This window comes from Gymnoscopelus microlampas (genome assembly GCF_963454915.1).
Source record: "Gymnoscopelus microlampas genome assembly, chromosome: 15".
NCBI classification, from domain to species: Eukaryota; Metazoa; Chordata; class Actinopteri; order Myctophiformes; family Myctophidae; genus Gymnoscopelus; species Gymnoscopelus microlampas.
In genome coordinates, this window is record NC_139952.1 from 25,621,836 (window position 1) to 25,637,214 (window position 15,379).

A 15,379-nucleotide genomic window follows, 5' to 3' on the forward strand; every position below is an offset into this window, starting at 1 on the left:
AAAGTTCAAATCCCAGCTCTGGCAGTGTATCATTGTTGGGCATGAGATTTAAAAGCTTACCTTTTCTTCCATCTGTATTTGTCTGGACTGACTGATGCGTCTCCAAACAACTTAGGAAATTATACAAAGAAAAGAACTAAAAAAAAAAACGTCAAACCAGATTCTAAAAACATTTTGCCTGAATAATCAGCCGTGAGAATGACAACTTACACAAACTTGAATTGTTTTAATCTTGTCTTGTTTAACCATGACTGAACAACAATGTAAAAATGTAAACTTGAATGGGAGACACGCACGCAGTTGAGGAAAGAAAATCAGATGTAGTGGAGGACTTTAAACAGAATATACTGCAATATACAGTATAAACTAAAACCAAATTATTTAGTTATCATTTTACCATCCCTGATAAAAGAAAACACAAAATGAAAGCATTAAAAAAGGTAAGAGAAATCTGTACACTTTCTGTCTCGTGTTAAGGCTTAGTCCAAACTCTGTCTTTTACGTCGACAGATAAGAAAACAAACAGCTGAATAACATTGCTAAACAACGATGTGGAAACGATTTTGAAGAGGCTTGGAAAAGTGGCACACCACGTTGTTTCAGCAAACAACTTCAAAGTAAAACAACTTCCCACATAAAGGGAAAAAAGAAAAGACCCCACCCCCAGACAAATGGGAAATCAAACGGTTGATACAAAAACAGACATAACAGTACATGACTTGAAACAGAAGCCTTGTTCACGTGTGGTTTCCTTTATTCCAAAAACACGCTCTAATCAAAGCGTCCAAAACAGAGAGCACCCTTCAGTGACTCAACAAAGACATCTGCAGCACCTGAAGAGATGAGAACAGTACTGTGCCCAGAGGGATATGACTGATGTATACTTAATTGTACAACACATTGTGAGCTTGTAGATCGGGGGCACCGTCATACGACTAAGTATATAGCAGGCTTTAGAGTTCATAGGAAGGGTAGGACAAAAGGACATCCAAGATGGCGTGCAGTGAACCTAACAGCTTATTGACTTCAATAACATATTCTATAGGTTTCAAATTAAAGCTACAATCCATAACCTTTTAGTGAATAAAACAGAGGCCGGTTGTGTGTGAGCCAACCAAGTTTTCCCAAGCGATACAAGTTTACTGTGTTACTAGTCTTTGTGACTCATCCATCAGTCCCTCTAGTTCTGGACATGTCTTGAGACAGGCATGGTAGTCAGCCTCTGTATGCTCCACGGTAGCAAGGAATAACTCTCCAAATATAATGACTTGCTGGTAACTTGGCACTTTCTCCGTTGAGAGATTGAGTCAACCAGACTCACCCTAATCATTGCTAGAGTGATACATTTAGATAGAAGCATAGTAATTGGCATTGTATCTGGTTTAATTAAGTAATTCCTACTTTAACATACATATTGCAAAACTACCTAAAATATCACAATGTCACTTTCCCCCCAATATTGTTCAGCCCTACTTCAGAGGCCTCCTTAAAATGAGGCCTCTAAAGATCATCCTGTTTTGTCCTCCAAGTGGCACTATATAAAAGGCAAGGATTTTTACAAATGCTTCAGGACAAGACACAAAATAGGTACGCCATTGCGTTTAATCATCTGAACAAGAAGGCACACATGACTGGTTATATAACTTTACCTGCTACGTGTAACTTGACCATCTCCTTCTGTATCCTGATTCCTCCTCTGAACGCTCTCAGGTTGATTCTTCAGAGAGTCAACATACATATTGGTGCCTTGCTCTTGCATGACCTTGACCTCTGTGCTGTTGGTGAGTAAAGCATAGCTTCCCTGCACTTTGACTCCCTTATAGCTCAACAGTAAGACGTTGGCACTCAGGCAGGGGGACCCGGGTTCAAATCCCAGGCAGGACATTAAAGTTATGGATTGCAGCTTTAGTTCCTATATTGCGTTGCCTGCATGGACACCTGTACACGGACTGTCGCCCTTCACTTCCCCAGCATACGTCTTGATTTCTACTAGTGTGGAACACTTGATGTCAGCATGTGACGCCAGAGAAGACAGAAACACATATCAATGTGATGGAAAGCGCTAATGAGGCAACAGGCTGCCCAGTGAACCACAGCAGCTCCCTCCAACAGGAACCCAAGGAAGGGCTGATTTACAACCACTACTGTTGTTCATTTCCATATTTATCTGAAACCCTAGCAGCAGAATATACAATCTAGACTTCTGAAGGGAGAAAGGGGGGAGAACGTCATCGTAAAAATTCACATTCATTCTTTCCACAAAGTCTCACGTCCCTCCAAACAAGAATTATTGCATTCGCTGTTCTGTCTGTTGAAACAAAATGAAAATAAAATAAATCTCACATCAAATTAAACAAAGAGAGAAAACAATTATCTGCATATTAAAAAACAAACAAAAAAATCACCACAATACTCCAATATATTATAACCCTTTTTTAAACATTTTCTATACATAACATATTTACATATTAGGCCATGTTTTTTTTCTTCTGAAGACTTTGTCGAACCGCACAAAAGAGCCAAGCAGACGCATCAAATAATATACTGTAGACGAAAGATGATCAAATAAAAGGTTAATATTACAGGTGAGCCGTGGCGTTCCTCCATATCGCATACGCTCCTCTGTACACGTGTCAGGAACCAAGTCCTCCACCGTGTCCTGATTCTCACAAAAACATAAATTATTCATGTGCCGAGGAGCAAAGGTCAAGGCTCTTTGGTGCAAATGCTCCCAGACTCCTCTTGCCATCCCCCCACCCCCAATTCTGATAAGCATTTAATTAATTTACCATAAAACACTAATCAACTGAAGCTGCTCTGTGCCTTGCCATTCAAGTACAAAATAATTAAGCTTAAAAAAAAAAACATCAACCCAAAACAAACAAAAAGTAAACAAAACAGGAAAAATATGACTGAGACGAAGGTCCTTAGAGATTAAAACGGACAACATTTTCTGGAGCTAGCCAGATATGACACTTCAACCTCCCCACCACACAGGGGCAGTCTGAGGGAGCCACCGTGTTCTTCTTCATTGGTTGTTAGAGGCTTCTTTGCAAGTTGCATTTTTTTCTGTTTTTCTAATAGAGTCATCTTCATTATTTCTTGCCGTTTAGCTTCTTGCCTTTCTTCAGGACCAGCTTGTTCTTGATGTGTCCTCGCTTCCTCTTGGCAGTCTGCATAAAAACAGTCAAAAAATTATCTATACAATACTGTACAGACCACATAAAATAATCTCACGCATGATTGGATAAAGTTGGTATCCTGTATAACAAAATGCATATTTTGTTTAAAGAGCTGGAGAGAACCCTGTTACTGAATAAATACCCCATAGCAATGATTTCTATCACTTTTAGAACAATGACAAAATTAATCCAATTTACGTATATCCAAGTCAAGTTCCATTTATTTTATCTCATCTGTTCATAATGTCAGACTGTAGAACAGATATTGTAAATTAAAAAGCAAGTTGTATCTATGACGATTGTTTTTATGACAAATATTTGCCCCCTATATTGTGGGTGCAGTAATTTGCCCCCACTATTAACCATACAGTATGAATCCTCTTAGCATCTGGGTCATAATAGGTGAACATTCCGCAAAAATAGGCAAGCATTCGCTGGACAAGATTGTCTAATTTTGGAGAAAAGATTTGGAGTATAGGGAAAAAAGGAGGGGAGACCAATTACTGTATAGACCCCTGGGGGACCTAACCTGACTCCGCCAGATGGGGTTAAACAAATGTGACGCAGGCTTCTTCCTTCTGGCGGAGTCAGGTTATGGGGGACCCCGGTCAATGAAATATATTCAAGTGGGTAGAGTTATAAAAACGTAAAACTACCTTTTTGGATGTGTACTTCTGCTTGGGAACGACACTACGCAGTTTGTGGTCCAGGGGTTCTCTGTTGTCCAGGTCCTTGACCTTGTAGATTCTAACCAGCCAGTGTTCTGAGGTGAACGCCTCCTCCAGGTGTTGGAACTTGATGTCTTTGTTGCCGATCTCAGCGTTACGCGTCCGGTCAAAGCCAGGCGGTGTCCGGAAGTCCAGCTGAGGGAATAATAAGCATAATGTTTACATGTTTGAAAGCTGACATATTGAAATGATACAATGTGCTTTAGCCCCTTTGTCATTATGCCATGTCATTGTAGATGACATTTTTCTTTTCAAAATATAGCTACAAGTTCACAATCGAGTAAAACTAAAACTAAAACAGAATATAACTAATGAAAGGGTACAAAGAAACAGTAAAACTATCAGAGTAGATTAGACTCCAAAATAAAACAAAAAGTTACAAGCATTAAAAAAGATTTATAAGCAGTGTTTTAAAAAATTATGCTGACTGGAGGTTCAGCGAACGAGCCTGAAACAAACAAAACCCAGATTTCCATCCAAGTACAGGTACTGTCGCTGCACTGCTGCTACTGTTGCTGTGAACCTAAGCTCTGCTATAAGCTCTTTTTGAGAAACTGAAGGAGAAAGGTAGAAGTTTTTATTTCACGAAACCTGAGCATCTGGGGCAAAAAGTGACTCAAACTCTCTGTGAATTGCTTCAGTCCCTAGATCTGGACACAGAGTGTCTGTGAGTGACAGAGAAAGAAGACTAGTAGAATATGAAAGAAGATGGAATAAATGCAACATGGTCTGCCCTTTGATGACGTTACATCGTAGAGTACGGATAGCATTCAGCCCTTTGATGACATTGCATCGTAGTGCATGGCTGGCCATTTTCTTATTCTTTGGCTCTACTGTAAATCCTGTTCACTTTGATTCTCTCCAGTCCTCCAGAGTCTCTCTCCCCTATGTTTCTCTTTTATTCTAGTTTTTCTTCATTCATCTTCTCTCAGGCAATCAAATTATTATCTTATAAGTCATAACCATTAGAAACAATATATGTGCCATTGCAACAACTACCTCTGCTACTACTGAAGCACGTACAGTATGAAGCAACTGAAGGAACTATATTCACAGCTATTGTTACAACCGGTGACTACAACAGTAACATTTCTTTGCACGTATGTACAGTATGTACAACAAACCAATAGTACTACAGTATAAACACATGCAAGTAGTAGCAACAACAGTCATTGTATCTACAATTACATTACAATTTCCCTCTCAACATGTAAATTATAAATAAGGCATAAATGCGCTGTGAACAGTTGAGAAACTACCCTTACGCGTGGGGTGCTGCGTTATTTCCTCATAACTGACTCGTTCACTGTGTATTATACTGTTGCTAACTTGTCAAGTCGCCGTAATTGGCCACAATATTCATGCTCCCAAGTCTTCCATGCTTCTCATTCATTGATTGATTCATAAATTAATTGTAGCTACAGTAAAAGTAACTACTTGTCATGGCCAGATGATGGCCCTTTAAGTGGGATTTAAGTGAACCCATGCCTTTTCCTCTAATGGCACAATTTTGGTCGCAATTTCTATTTTATTCCCAAATAAGATATCTCAGAGAACTAATGGCTATATTGCCATGATATTTTCTGTGCACCTTAACGCTCCAAAGAAGGCAGCCCCAATTCAGTTTGGTAACCCCATGACCTATCCTCTAGTACCACTCTGAGGTCAAAATATCAATTCCAGGAAGATTCCAGGATGAATGATGATTTTGTTGACTCCATGGCTTTTCCTCTAGGGCTACCCTTCAGCCAATTTCAACGTTTGTTTTTTCCTGTGTGTCCGAGAGCAAGGTATGTGAACTTACTTGTCCAATACACACATTGTGATTATAGCTAAACCTTTTCATTTTACAGGCTGAAGAGAGAGAAGAATGGAGTGAAAGACCATCAAGTCTCTCTGCATTCACCTTGTCCCGCTTGCTATCATATATTTTTCCCCCCACAAACATAATCTCTCTCCCTCTTCTCCCACTGCCCATATCATCTGTCCTCTCCTCTACTCCGTTTCAATCCCTCAATCTCCTGCATGGAGCTGTATAGTCCTGACACAGCAGGTTGCTAGGGGCCGTCTCGTCTGTGACTCGCGTCACAAACTGGAACAGAGCGAGCGATTCTGCAGCGCGTCGTTCTCTGGAGACGCCGCCGTGGCTGAGCTGGCTGTTTGGATGAGGAGGAAGTGCCTGGCAGCATCTCTCCCACGCAGAGCTCTCCTCTGATAAGTGGCGAGGAAGAGCCTCGCATTCTTCCTCCTCAAGAGCTTGAGCTGACTGTCAGTGGGACAAACCCTGCTGTACATAATGCAGTTGGCAGACTCTACAAATCAAAAAAGCTAGCTAATTGGAAAACGATTAGCCTGCTAGCGTGAGCTCATGGCTCTAATTATGGCGTACTCAGTTAGTTCAGACCACTTACTGTAGGCCACGTGGGGTGTAAGGAGCAGTATGGACTCTAGGGGCCACTAATGGGCTTTTAGACATGCCACCCCCCACCCCTACTGACACACACAGAGCTGCAGTTTTCGCATATCATTTCGTAAATATTAGAATGTCCACCTTCGCACAAGATCGGTATCGGACGAATCGTGCGGAACGAAATCGGTGATCGGACGCCACAAACGTGATTGGAGCACCCCTAGTGTTGGCTTTCTAGCCTAAGTAAGACTTGTAGAAGCTCCGGAAGAGATTTTACAGCACCCAGAACTCAAGTAGCCTTGCATCCAATCGTTAAATGTTTATGTGTTGGGTTCTCTCTGCAGCCAAAGAGAATCCCTTGTATGACCCTCATGCTTAAACTGCATAAACCATGACAGTTTCTCAGCAGTTTTTTGGGTGAACGCTCCACTCACCTGCATTTCCCCGAAGCGATAGTAGGACATCTTGTACATGAGACAGTTGAGGAGTGTGGGCGAACCAGCCTTATCCACCCTGAACTCTCCCTGAGGAGTGAAGTAGTCGCTCTCCTAAAGGACACACGAAGGGCATGAGGAAAGGAAGAGGAGAGGAGAGGAGAGGAGGAGGCAGAGTGAATAATTGGATTTGAAACGGGGATTTGGATCACACCCCCCCCACACACACACACACACACACACACACACCAAGGACTCACATCCTCATAGAGTAAGAAATATATCTTTTGAATTTGATCCAGTTTCTTTTTGTTGCATTACCATACTATTTTATGCAATTTTACAATTTAATTGGCAAAAAACTACTCCTGTACAACTTTTTTAATCCATGGTGTTGGTGAGACAAACAGCTTCAATGCACCTTGAAGTAGATTGTACAAGTCACTCTGGAACTTCTTTTTTTTTTTTACAGGAGCCAATTATTTTTGCGTTTTTTTCCCCTCACCATGTACAGTAGTCATAATGCCAATTAACCCTCTCTACACATATACAGTATGTGTTACCACTGTTATTGTACCCTACCGGCTCACCTGCCAGTGAGGAGCCCACCACCTCCATCATACTCCTCCTTTACAATACCCTCCACTAACAGGTTCCATCCCAGTCCATAGGAGTTACAAAGGTCGCCATCCCCGCCCGGCTTCCCTCCCACAAAGCACAGCCAGCTGTGCTCGTATAGATGCTCGACCAAGCCGGATGGACAGTTACAACAACCCAGCGCCACCCAAGTCCCTGGAACTTTACTGGATGTATGGAACACCTTTATAACAAACGATTTGGTGTTTTGTGCATTGGTCTTTGTAATGTAGCTCTACAATAACACCCCTCTCTACGTAGTTGTTGACAGACTGTCTGATTACTTCCTGCATTGACATAGGGCTTTAATCGAGCCTGAAAAGTTAAGCCCGACCTGAACAAAAATAATTCTGTCCAAACCTGACCCGAGACTGTTCCGGATCACCCGTTAGTAAGTCTGAAGTGAACCCCATTACAGCCCCCTAGTGTCACAGCGGCAGCAGACTTTTTTTCTCCTCATTAAATGTTATATTATACTGTAGGTAGGATTGGTTATTCGTCAAGAACAGGGGTCATTCAAGCCTACTTTTTCCCAAATAGCAATGTTCATTGAGTTTTTTTTTTCAAAGTGACCGTCGGCAGTTCTCCCACTGGATTGAACACATTATTAATTAGTTCTACAAGATTTCAATTTAATGTGGGATGCACACTGATTCGATGTGTCGACAGAGGTGCGCTGCCAGCATTTACTGCCAAAAGCCGCAATATATAGACGTTAACTTTGATGTATAGGATTCATCCAACAAAAGCATAATATCCTCCGTTGCTGGCTGCCATGGAATCTATACTATTAACATCAAAACAAACAGTACATTAAGGGGGAAAATATGTCTTTGTAGACTATATAAAATTCAGATAAGTTTCATTTTCATTTACAGACAAAATGCTTTGATATGAAACCGTAGTTGGTAAAGAGACAATTAGGAAACCACACGGCAATAGAAAACTGGAAACTTTTCTTCATAATTACCTTTTGCATCAAAACAAAGCAAAAATGATCTCATTCAACAGGGTTATTTATTCCACTTGTTATTCAGGCAAACATTAGTGCTATAATATGAACAACATGAAGGTGTTTGGTGTGCACGTCAACAGACACTCACTCTGATGTCCTTGGGGTGTTCCCCTTCTGCTATCCGCACCATCCACAGGAACTTGTTGATGTCATCACCCGAGTAGCCAATCACACCTCCGAAGATGATTAGAACATAGTCTACGTCCAGGGACCTCATGATTTTATAAGCTGCGCTCTCATTGGACGACATGGCTTTGCCCACCTGGAGAAGAAAACACGTCAAACATCAGAATACGTTGATGTCAGAATGCAAATCTAGCACAGGAAATAGTTACCACAACGTGCATACACAAACAAGAAGTGGTAAAAGCAAAATCAATCGCTTGACACAGATCCTTAGATATCCGTTCCATAATTGCATTTCCCATTAACCACAAAAAAATTCTAAATTATTTAAAAGTTTTCCGATGCAACCCATTATGAGCTTATAGTTTGGCTACTAAAACAAACAAAAAAACGATTCCTTCACTTTTTCAATTTCCGCCGTAACAGTATACATGCCCAAAACTGGTTTCCCAGGGTTAAAGCAGTTAACAGATGGAAGACAAACGCAGTCGAGTGCACATTCAGACAGTATGGACCGGGGCTAAAACTGCAAAATAACTTTACTCTAAAATGGAAAGATTAGACTATCGTGTTCCTAAGAAAAATTGCATGGAGCTGGGCAACAGTATGGATTCAAAACAGTAGAAACAGCTGTGTTCAAAGGAGCATGTATTTCCGGTTTAACGGCTACATCAGCTTTTGTTTGAGCACTGAGGCATTTACCAGCTGTCCAGTGGCTTTTTAAACACATGGTGAGTTTTTACATGTAGCAAAAGAAAACCCCAGAGGAATCAAACGAAGAAGAGAACACATTGAACAAGACAGACAGACCAGACTACTGATATTGTTTGATGTACGTAGGTCCTGCTTGGAACTGAATACACAGCAACTTAAAAGTCGATTCTCTACTCTCCTGAAGCACAAAGTGCAATATCTCCCCTTCCCAAGCAGCCATTCTAGTCTTAGCTCAGCGGTAGAAATGTTGGCGCTTGTGTGGGAGACCCGGGTTTGAATCCTGCATAGGACATAAATCTTACAGATTGCAGCTTTAATGTAAAGAAAAATAATGTTGAAGTGACTTTGACTATGGTAAAAAAAAACGTAATACTGGATATAATAATCATCATGTTGTAATGATCAGACTATTGTAGTCTTCCTGTTCCTTACTTCAGTGATGTCTATACAGACACAGTGTTGCACTAGCACACATTAAAAAAGCTGAAGGAAATAAGACTACAAGTGTTAACAGTCAAGTTGATCTAATAACACACACACACACACACACACACACACACACACACACACACACACACACACACACACACACACACACACACACACACACACACACACACACACACACACACACACACACACACACACAGAGAGAGAGAGAGAGAGAGCGAAAGGGAGACAGAGAGAAAGAAAGATAAGATGATCAAGTTTGCTGATGATACAACTGTACTAGTCCTGATTAAGAACCACAATGAGATGGACTATAGGAGGGAAATAGACAACCTGGCTCAGTGGTGCGAGAACAATAACCTCCCCCTGAATGTTGACAAGACCAAAGAGTTGCTTATAGACTTCAGGATGAAGGGCGAAAAGGAGAAGCTGGACCCCATTACTATTTATTTTATTAATGAACTGCAAGTCTGAGGAGCCCTGGCAAATGCATTTCACCCTTCTTTTTACTGTAAAGTATTTTTTAAGGTGTGACAATCAAATCTTTCTGATTCTTATTCCGAGATATATACACAGAGAGAAAAACAGAGTGGGAGAGATAGACAGAGAGGTTTAGTACTCACCAGTGCTATGTGACTGTTGTTCCACGTATTGTTGTCGACCAACGTGGTTCTGTTAGCCATGCCAGCTATCTGGTAGCCGTAGTCCCACCATGACATGACCCGTGCGTGTTCATCCGTGTTCTGTCTAAGCCAATAGTATGCCTCCCTGAAGTCATCAAGGATGTTGCGTGATCTGTAGTGGGTTGACAGGCATGTGGCCGTGGCCAAGGCTATAAAAAACACTTAAACGTTGCTGAGCGGAGTCCTTTAGGGCTCTTACTAGAGACATTTCTGTTGTCGCTCTACATTAAATATCGTCGCAATAAAATCTGCTAATTTGGGAAGGTTTTCCCAGATATATTTCAATTCAGATTGTGAAGCGTAATGAAAATAGTGTGTTGTTGACACCCCTCGATTTTCAAACGAATGTTGAACACTTCTTGATATTCGATGTCGCAGACCCACAGCATACACCAAAGCTGGGAGCTAAGTATAAGTCTGGTAACTCTGTGGGTGTGTCTGTGTGTGTGTGTGTGTGTGTGTGTGTGTGTGTGTGTGTGTGTGTGTGTGTGTGTGTGTGTGTGTGTGTGTGTGTGTGTGTGTCTACTGTCTATAAGAGAAAGTGTGTGTGTGTACAAAGCCAAGGCCAACGCATGAGAGGGACATTGTTTCACAAATAAATATATGTATGAGTACTTGAGTTTGCCATTTGACAGTGAGTCTTCTCTATTGTGTCTCTGACGCCTGAAAAGAAACGGCTCGGTACAAGTAAAGGCTGTGCACAGCAGCCTCAGAGAGAATAGAACATTAAGTCCTTGAAAGCTGCAGATACAGTATGTGACACCGATAAGTTACACTGTCATAACTAAGGAGTACACACACATGCTCACTTCATCAATATTTCTAGGAACGCTCACATTATATAATATGTTCTTTCTCTGACCTCTCTTGTCCTCTGTGTCTGTGCACTCCCACGCACAACTAATAGTTAATTTACATGTAAGATGGAGTGATGGTGGAAGAGGATTTTTTAATTAATACAGCAGAGAGATGGACCTGGCTTCTCTCCTTGTGGCTACAGGGCAACGCATTATTCAGTACTGTGTGCTGTGAGTGTGGTGCCTGTATATTGCACTGTCTACAATACTGTATGTGTGTGGATGGTGGTTAGGGCTGGATATTCTATTCTTCAACGATTAAGACCTGGAACGCATCTGTCATTTTAGATTTCTTTGGCTATTCAAAAATAGCAGATATACAAGCTGCCGCGCTACGAGCTTGTAGATCTGCTATTTTTGAAAAATCTTGAAAATGTGTGCAAATCATTGAATACATATATTCTTTAAGCGAACATTTGTAACTCAAATAATTGCTTCTGGGGGGTCCCTGAAACAAAAAAAAATGAAGATGGTGGTCCGCGGCCAAATACATGATTTTGGGGGTCCTTAACCGCTGACAGCAACATTTTTCAAAAAACTGTTAGGATTTAGAAGACATTTTTAGAATCGGCCTCAGGTCTTAATGGGTTAAGTGATGGATATGAACAATAACACTGTATTGAATATTGACATTTGGGCCAAAATATGTTAATGAACACATTTAAACTTCCTTTGAATTCAAAATCAAAGTTTCAAAGCTTTTCGTATATATTTGGCTTGGTTTGATGGGCACCTGCTGTGCACTAGCCTGGCATGGCCAGACCAGACTAATATCACTGCGCAGCGTAGATAATATTAGTCTGGAATCTCAGGGCAATTGTTTTTCACTGGCAGATTCACCTGGTTTCCAGGTTAGCTGTATACGGCAGTATATGTCGAGAAAAATACAAATTGTTTTATAGCTATTATAGTTTGTTATTTCCTGGGGGAAAAAAAGTCTCATTGTGCACTTGGGAATCCCCTGCCAATAAAATAAAATCAGGTTCAAGTTTGAAATAGAATGGATCTTACTGTAGTCCCACCTTCTACCACAGCAGGATATATTGTCAGTGCATTATCGTTTGTCATTCCACAAAACCTTCCTTAGCCTTTCTAAAACATACCGTTCTAAAAAAATATCCAGCCACCTTACAGTCCACGTGGCTGGATTTAACGCATTATTAAGAGGATAGTACTGTATACTGTATACGATAGTATATTGCGTTCCAACCCTAGAATTTGTGAAAAGCATTTTTCAGTCGATAGCTTTAACTGTCAACAGTAATGGTATACAATACTTTTCTTGATGGAGAACGCCATTACAGCCATAACAGCTGCAGTCCTTGCAGCAGTGAAAGAATTACCGAAACACTGATGTTTTATTTCATTTTATTTATTTGTATGTCATACTCTGACTTGAAAGAACGCAAGCACAACTAATAGTCTGTTTACCAAGTGTACGGCTCAGAAAAACAGAGGAACGCCAACACTCACAGACGTGAGTCCTTCAGGAACTTTTTTTAATTCATATACCGTAGGCACAGGCAGCACAGCACAGCACAGTTCGTACCTATTTGAATAAAATAAACAATAATAAAATAAACCTGAAGGACCCTTCCGTGAGTGCTTGCAAGCTTCTGTTGGTATTTATTTTATGTTTATACTATTTTTATACTCTGTCATGTCAATCAAATCAAACCAAGGTAAAGTCCCACCTCAATACTGTGATTCATGTGCTATTTTTGAATAGCCCAAAAAATCTTAAAATGACACACGGATGCGTTCCAGGTCTTAATGGGTTAATTTTGACTAGCCCTAGTGTGTGTGTGTGTGTGTGTGTGTGTGTGTGTGTGGTCTTCTTACCCATCGTGGTTGTATGAAGCCAGTACCACACTGGGACTGGAGTAAGCGTTGCTGGTGACCCACGTGCAGTGTACGGCGAACATCATGAGCAGCATCAGCATCAACATGGTCACTATAGACTTGATGTTGGGCCCGAGACCCTCCTCTGCCTTCTCCTGCTCCGAGACGTGTTTACGCACCTTTCCGGCCTGCAGGGGGCGACACACACTATTATTATATGGATGGTTGGGAAGCGTGTACGGTTGCATGCTGCTGAATTATTAAAGGCAAATATGAATTATTGAGCAAATTAAAGGCAGCGTTGTTTCCTTGGAGTACCTTAAACAGCACTCTGTATTGACTGAAGAGAAATCATTAAGGACTAAAAATTAATATTTCATACTTGTGCGTGTGTGAGCTATTATAGTTAGGGGTGAGTATATACAGTGTACATACACACGTGCACAAAACCATTATATAGATGTATTGGGGAGAGAGAGAGAGAAAGAGAGAGACACACACACACACACACACACACACACACACACACACACACACACAGACAGACAGACAGACAGACAGACAGACAGACAGACAGACAGACAGACACACACACACACACACACACACACACACACACACAGACAGACAGAGAGAGATGCATCTTAATTACTTCAAAAACGCTGGTTCCAGCTCCAGAGTTTCAGAGACGTAAGCGAGCTTGTGAATGAATAAAGGTCACTGGTCTAAATGCTTTCTGGGAAATATGGACGGGGGAAGTAAACAATCTCTCTCCTCTCACTGCTGAGCTGCCCTTCTACTGAAGGGCTTAATCCTAAACCACTCAAGTACAGCTGCTAAGTAGCCATCACTAAAGGTCCTTATACACAGGGGTGTTTTTTTTTTCTTTCTTTCTTTCTTTCTTTTGCGATTAATTTGTTTGTGCGTAATTATATATATATTTTTGTTTGTGTCATGAGCACACATACGGCCGTGCAATTAACCAAGAATATATAAAAATTGATATTTAGAACCAATCGACTTATAACTGAAGTAGAAAGCAATACTTTGTCTGTGTTATTATATCAACGAGTTGAAACAAAAAAAATCTACTCAATTGCTGTCTGATTAACCACTTAACCCTGTATTATACTTAGTTGGTGAAAATAGCAGATCTGCAAACTCACAATGCGCCACGATGCAATGCGTTGCGAGCTTGTAGATATGTTATTTTCTCTTTTAAAAAAGAATTGTTCAACAATCGTAATCGAGGCAAAAGTTTGAAATAATTGTGATATTGATTTGAAGTCAAATGGCACAGCCCTATTATCATACATAATGTCAATATTACACAGCGATAAAGAGAAGCAATTTTTGGATGTGTTTTGCAAGAAAATCTTTGCAAGAACAGTAGCTTTTTAAATGTTGTTAGTCATGCACATTGCCTACTGGAGGTGACCTTTGTTTCTGGCCACGGCGTTGATAAAATAATTATGCCTGTAGGAAGGCGGGATGTGTTTCTCTGGGATGTGTGTGCGGGGGAGAAACACAATATAAATGAGTAACAAAACTGCAGCGCCACTTAGCTTATGTGAAACCATCTGGAGCGCAGCCATTTGGCAGATTTGAGCGTTTGTTAACACTTGGAATCAATTAAGACTTTCCTGACCAAATCTGACATCTCGATATTGAACGCGCTCAGATCTGCATTATGAAGCGACAAAAGGTCAAATTAACGGTTTCATTAAAACTCCCTTTAGTTGCTTGCATTTAAAGGAAAACCTTCAGGCTTAAATCAACGGAACAGACCTTCATGCATATTCCATCATTATGCTGCATTATGAGCAAAACAATCACTAACGAAGTTTGAGGATTCGGCTGTAATTTATTTCCTTCACGGTGTGAATAACGTGAGCCATGGGCTGTCAATCATATATTTTGGTGGCTCAGTCATGGACAGTAAGAGACAGCAGTGTTTTTAACCCATTCAAACCTGGAAAGCATCTGTCGGGCTCGGCTTGACTTACTGCTTGACAGTAGGGTATTAAATAAATGCATTGTGCACGTACAGTACCTGTCGGGAACGTTTTGAAATGACGTTCTCCTGTGCATTAGCCATAAGATAAATGTGTTCATATCAAGCTAAAGTAAAGCACAACTACACATGCCTCAGGTGTATTGTGGGACCCACAGTTTTTTTGACAGCCCAGGTATTTAAAAACCACCCGTTCCCACAACATTTGTGTTGGGTCCTGCGAGACCAATCCAAGTAAACCACCTTTTTTCTTATCTAAAAAATAGCGGAAAAAATGATCTGTAAGCT

The 15,379-nt window shown here is 40.8% G+C and overlaps 1 protein-coding gene across 1 annotated transcript in view; it reads right to left on the reverse strand.

Annotated features, from left to right (window-relative positions):
* Positions 1-206: 206 nt before the first annotated feature.
* The window catches only part of LOC311061418 (dolichyl-diphosphooligosaccharide--protein glycosyltransferase subunit STT3B), a 140,975-nt gene continuing 125,802 nt past the window's right edge, over positions 207-15,379 (reverse strand). Inside the window, exons 11-16 of the mRNA XM_084080054.1 lie at positions 13,078-13,265; positions 10,319-10,490; positions 8,494-8,667; positions 6,755-6,868; positions 3,839-4,045; positions 207-3,173 (exon numbers count right to left, since the gene is read on the reverse strand). Of these exons, the coding sequence (XP_083936180.1) occupies positions 3,096-3,173; positions 3,839-4,045; positions 6,755-6,868; positions 8,494-8,667; positions 10,319-10,490; positions 13,078-13,265 (933 nt within the window). The 3' untranslated portion in view covers positions 207-3,095. The remainder of the gene's footprint in view (positions 3,174-3,838; positions 4,046-6,754; positions 6,869-8,493; positions 8,668-10,318; positions 10,491-13,077; positions 13,266-15,379) is intronic.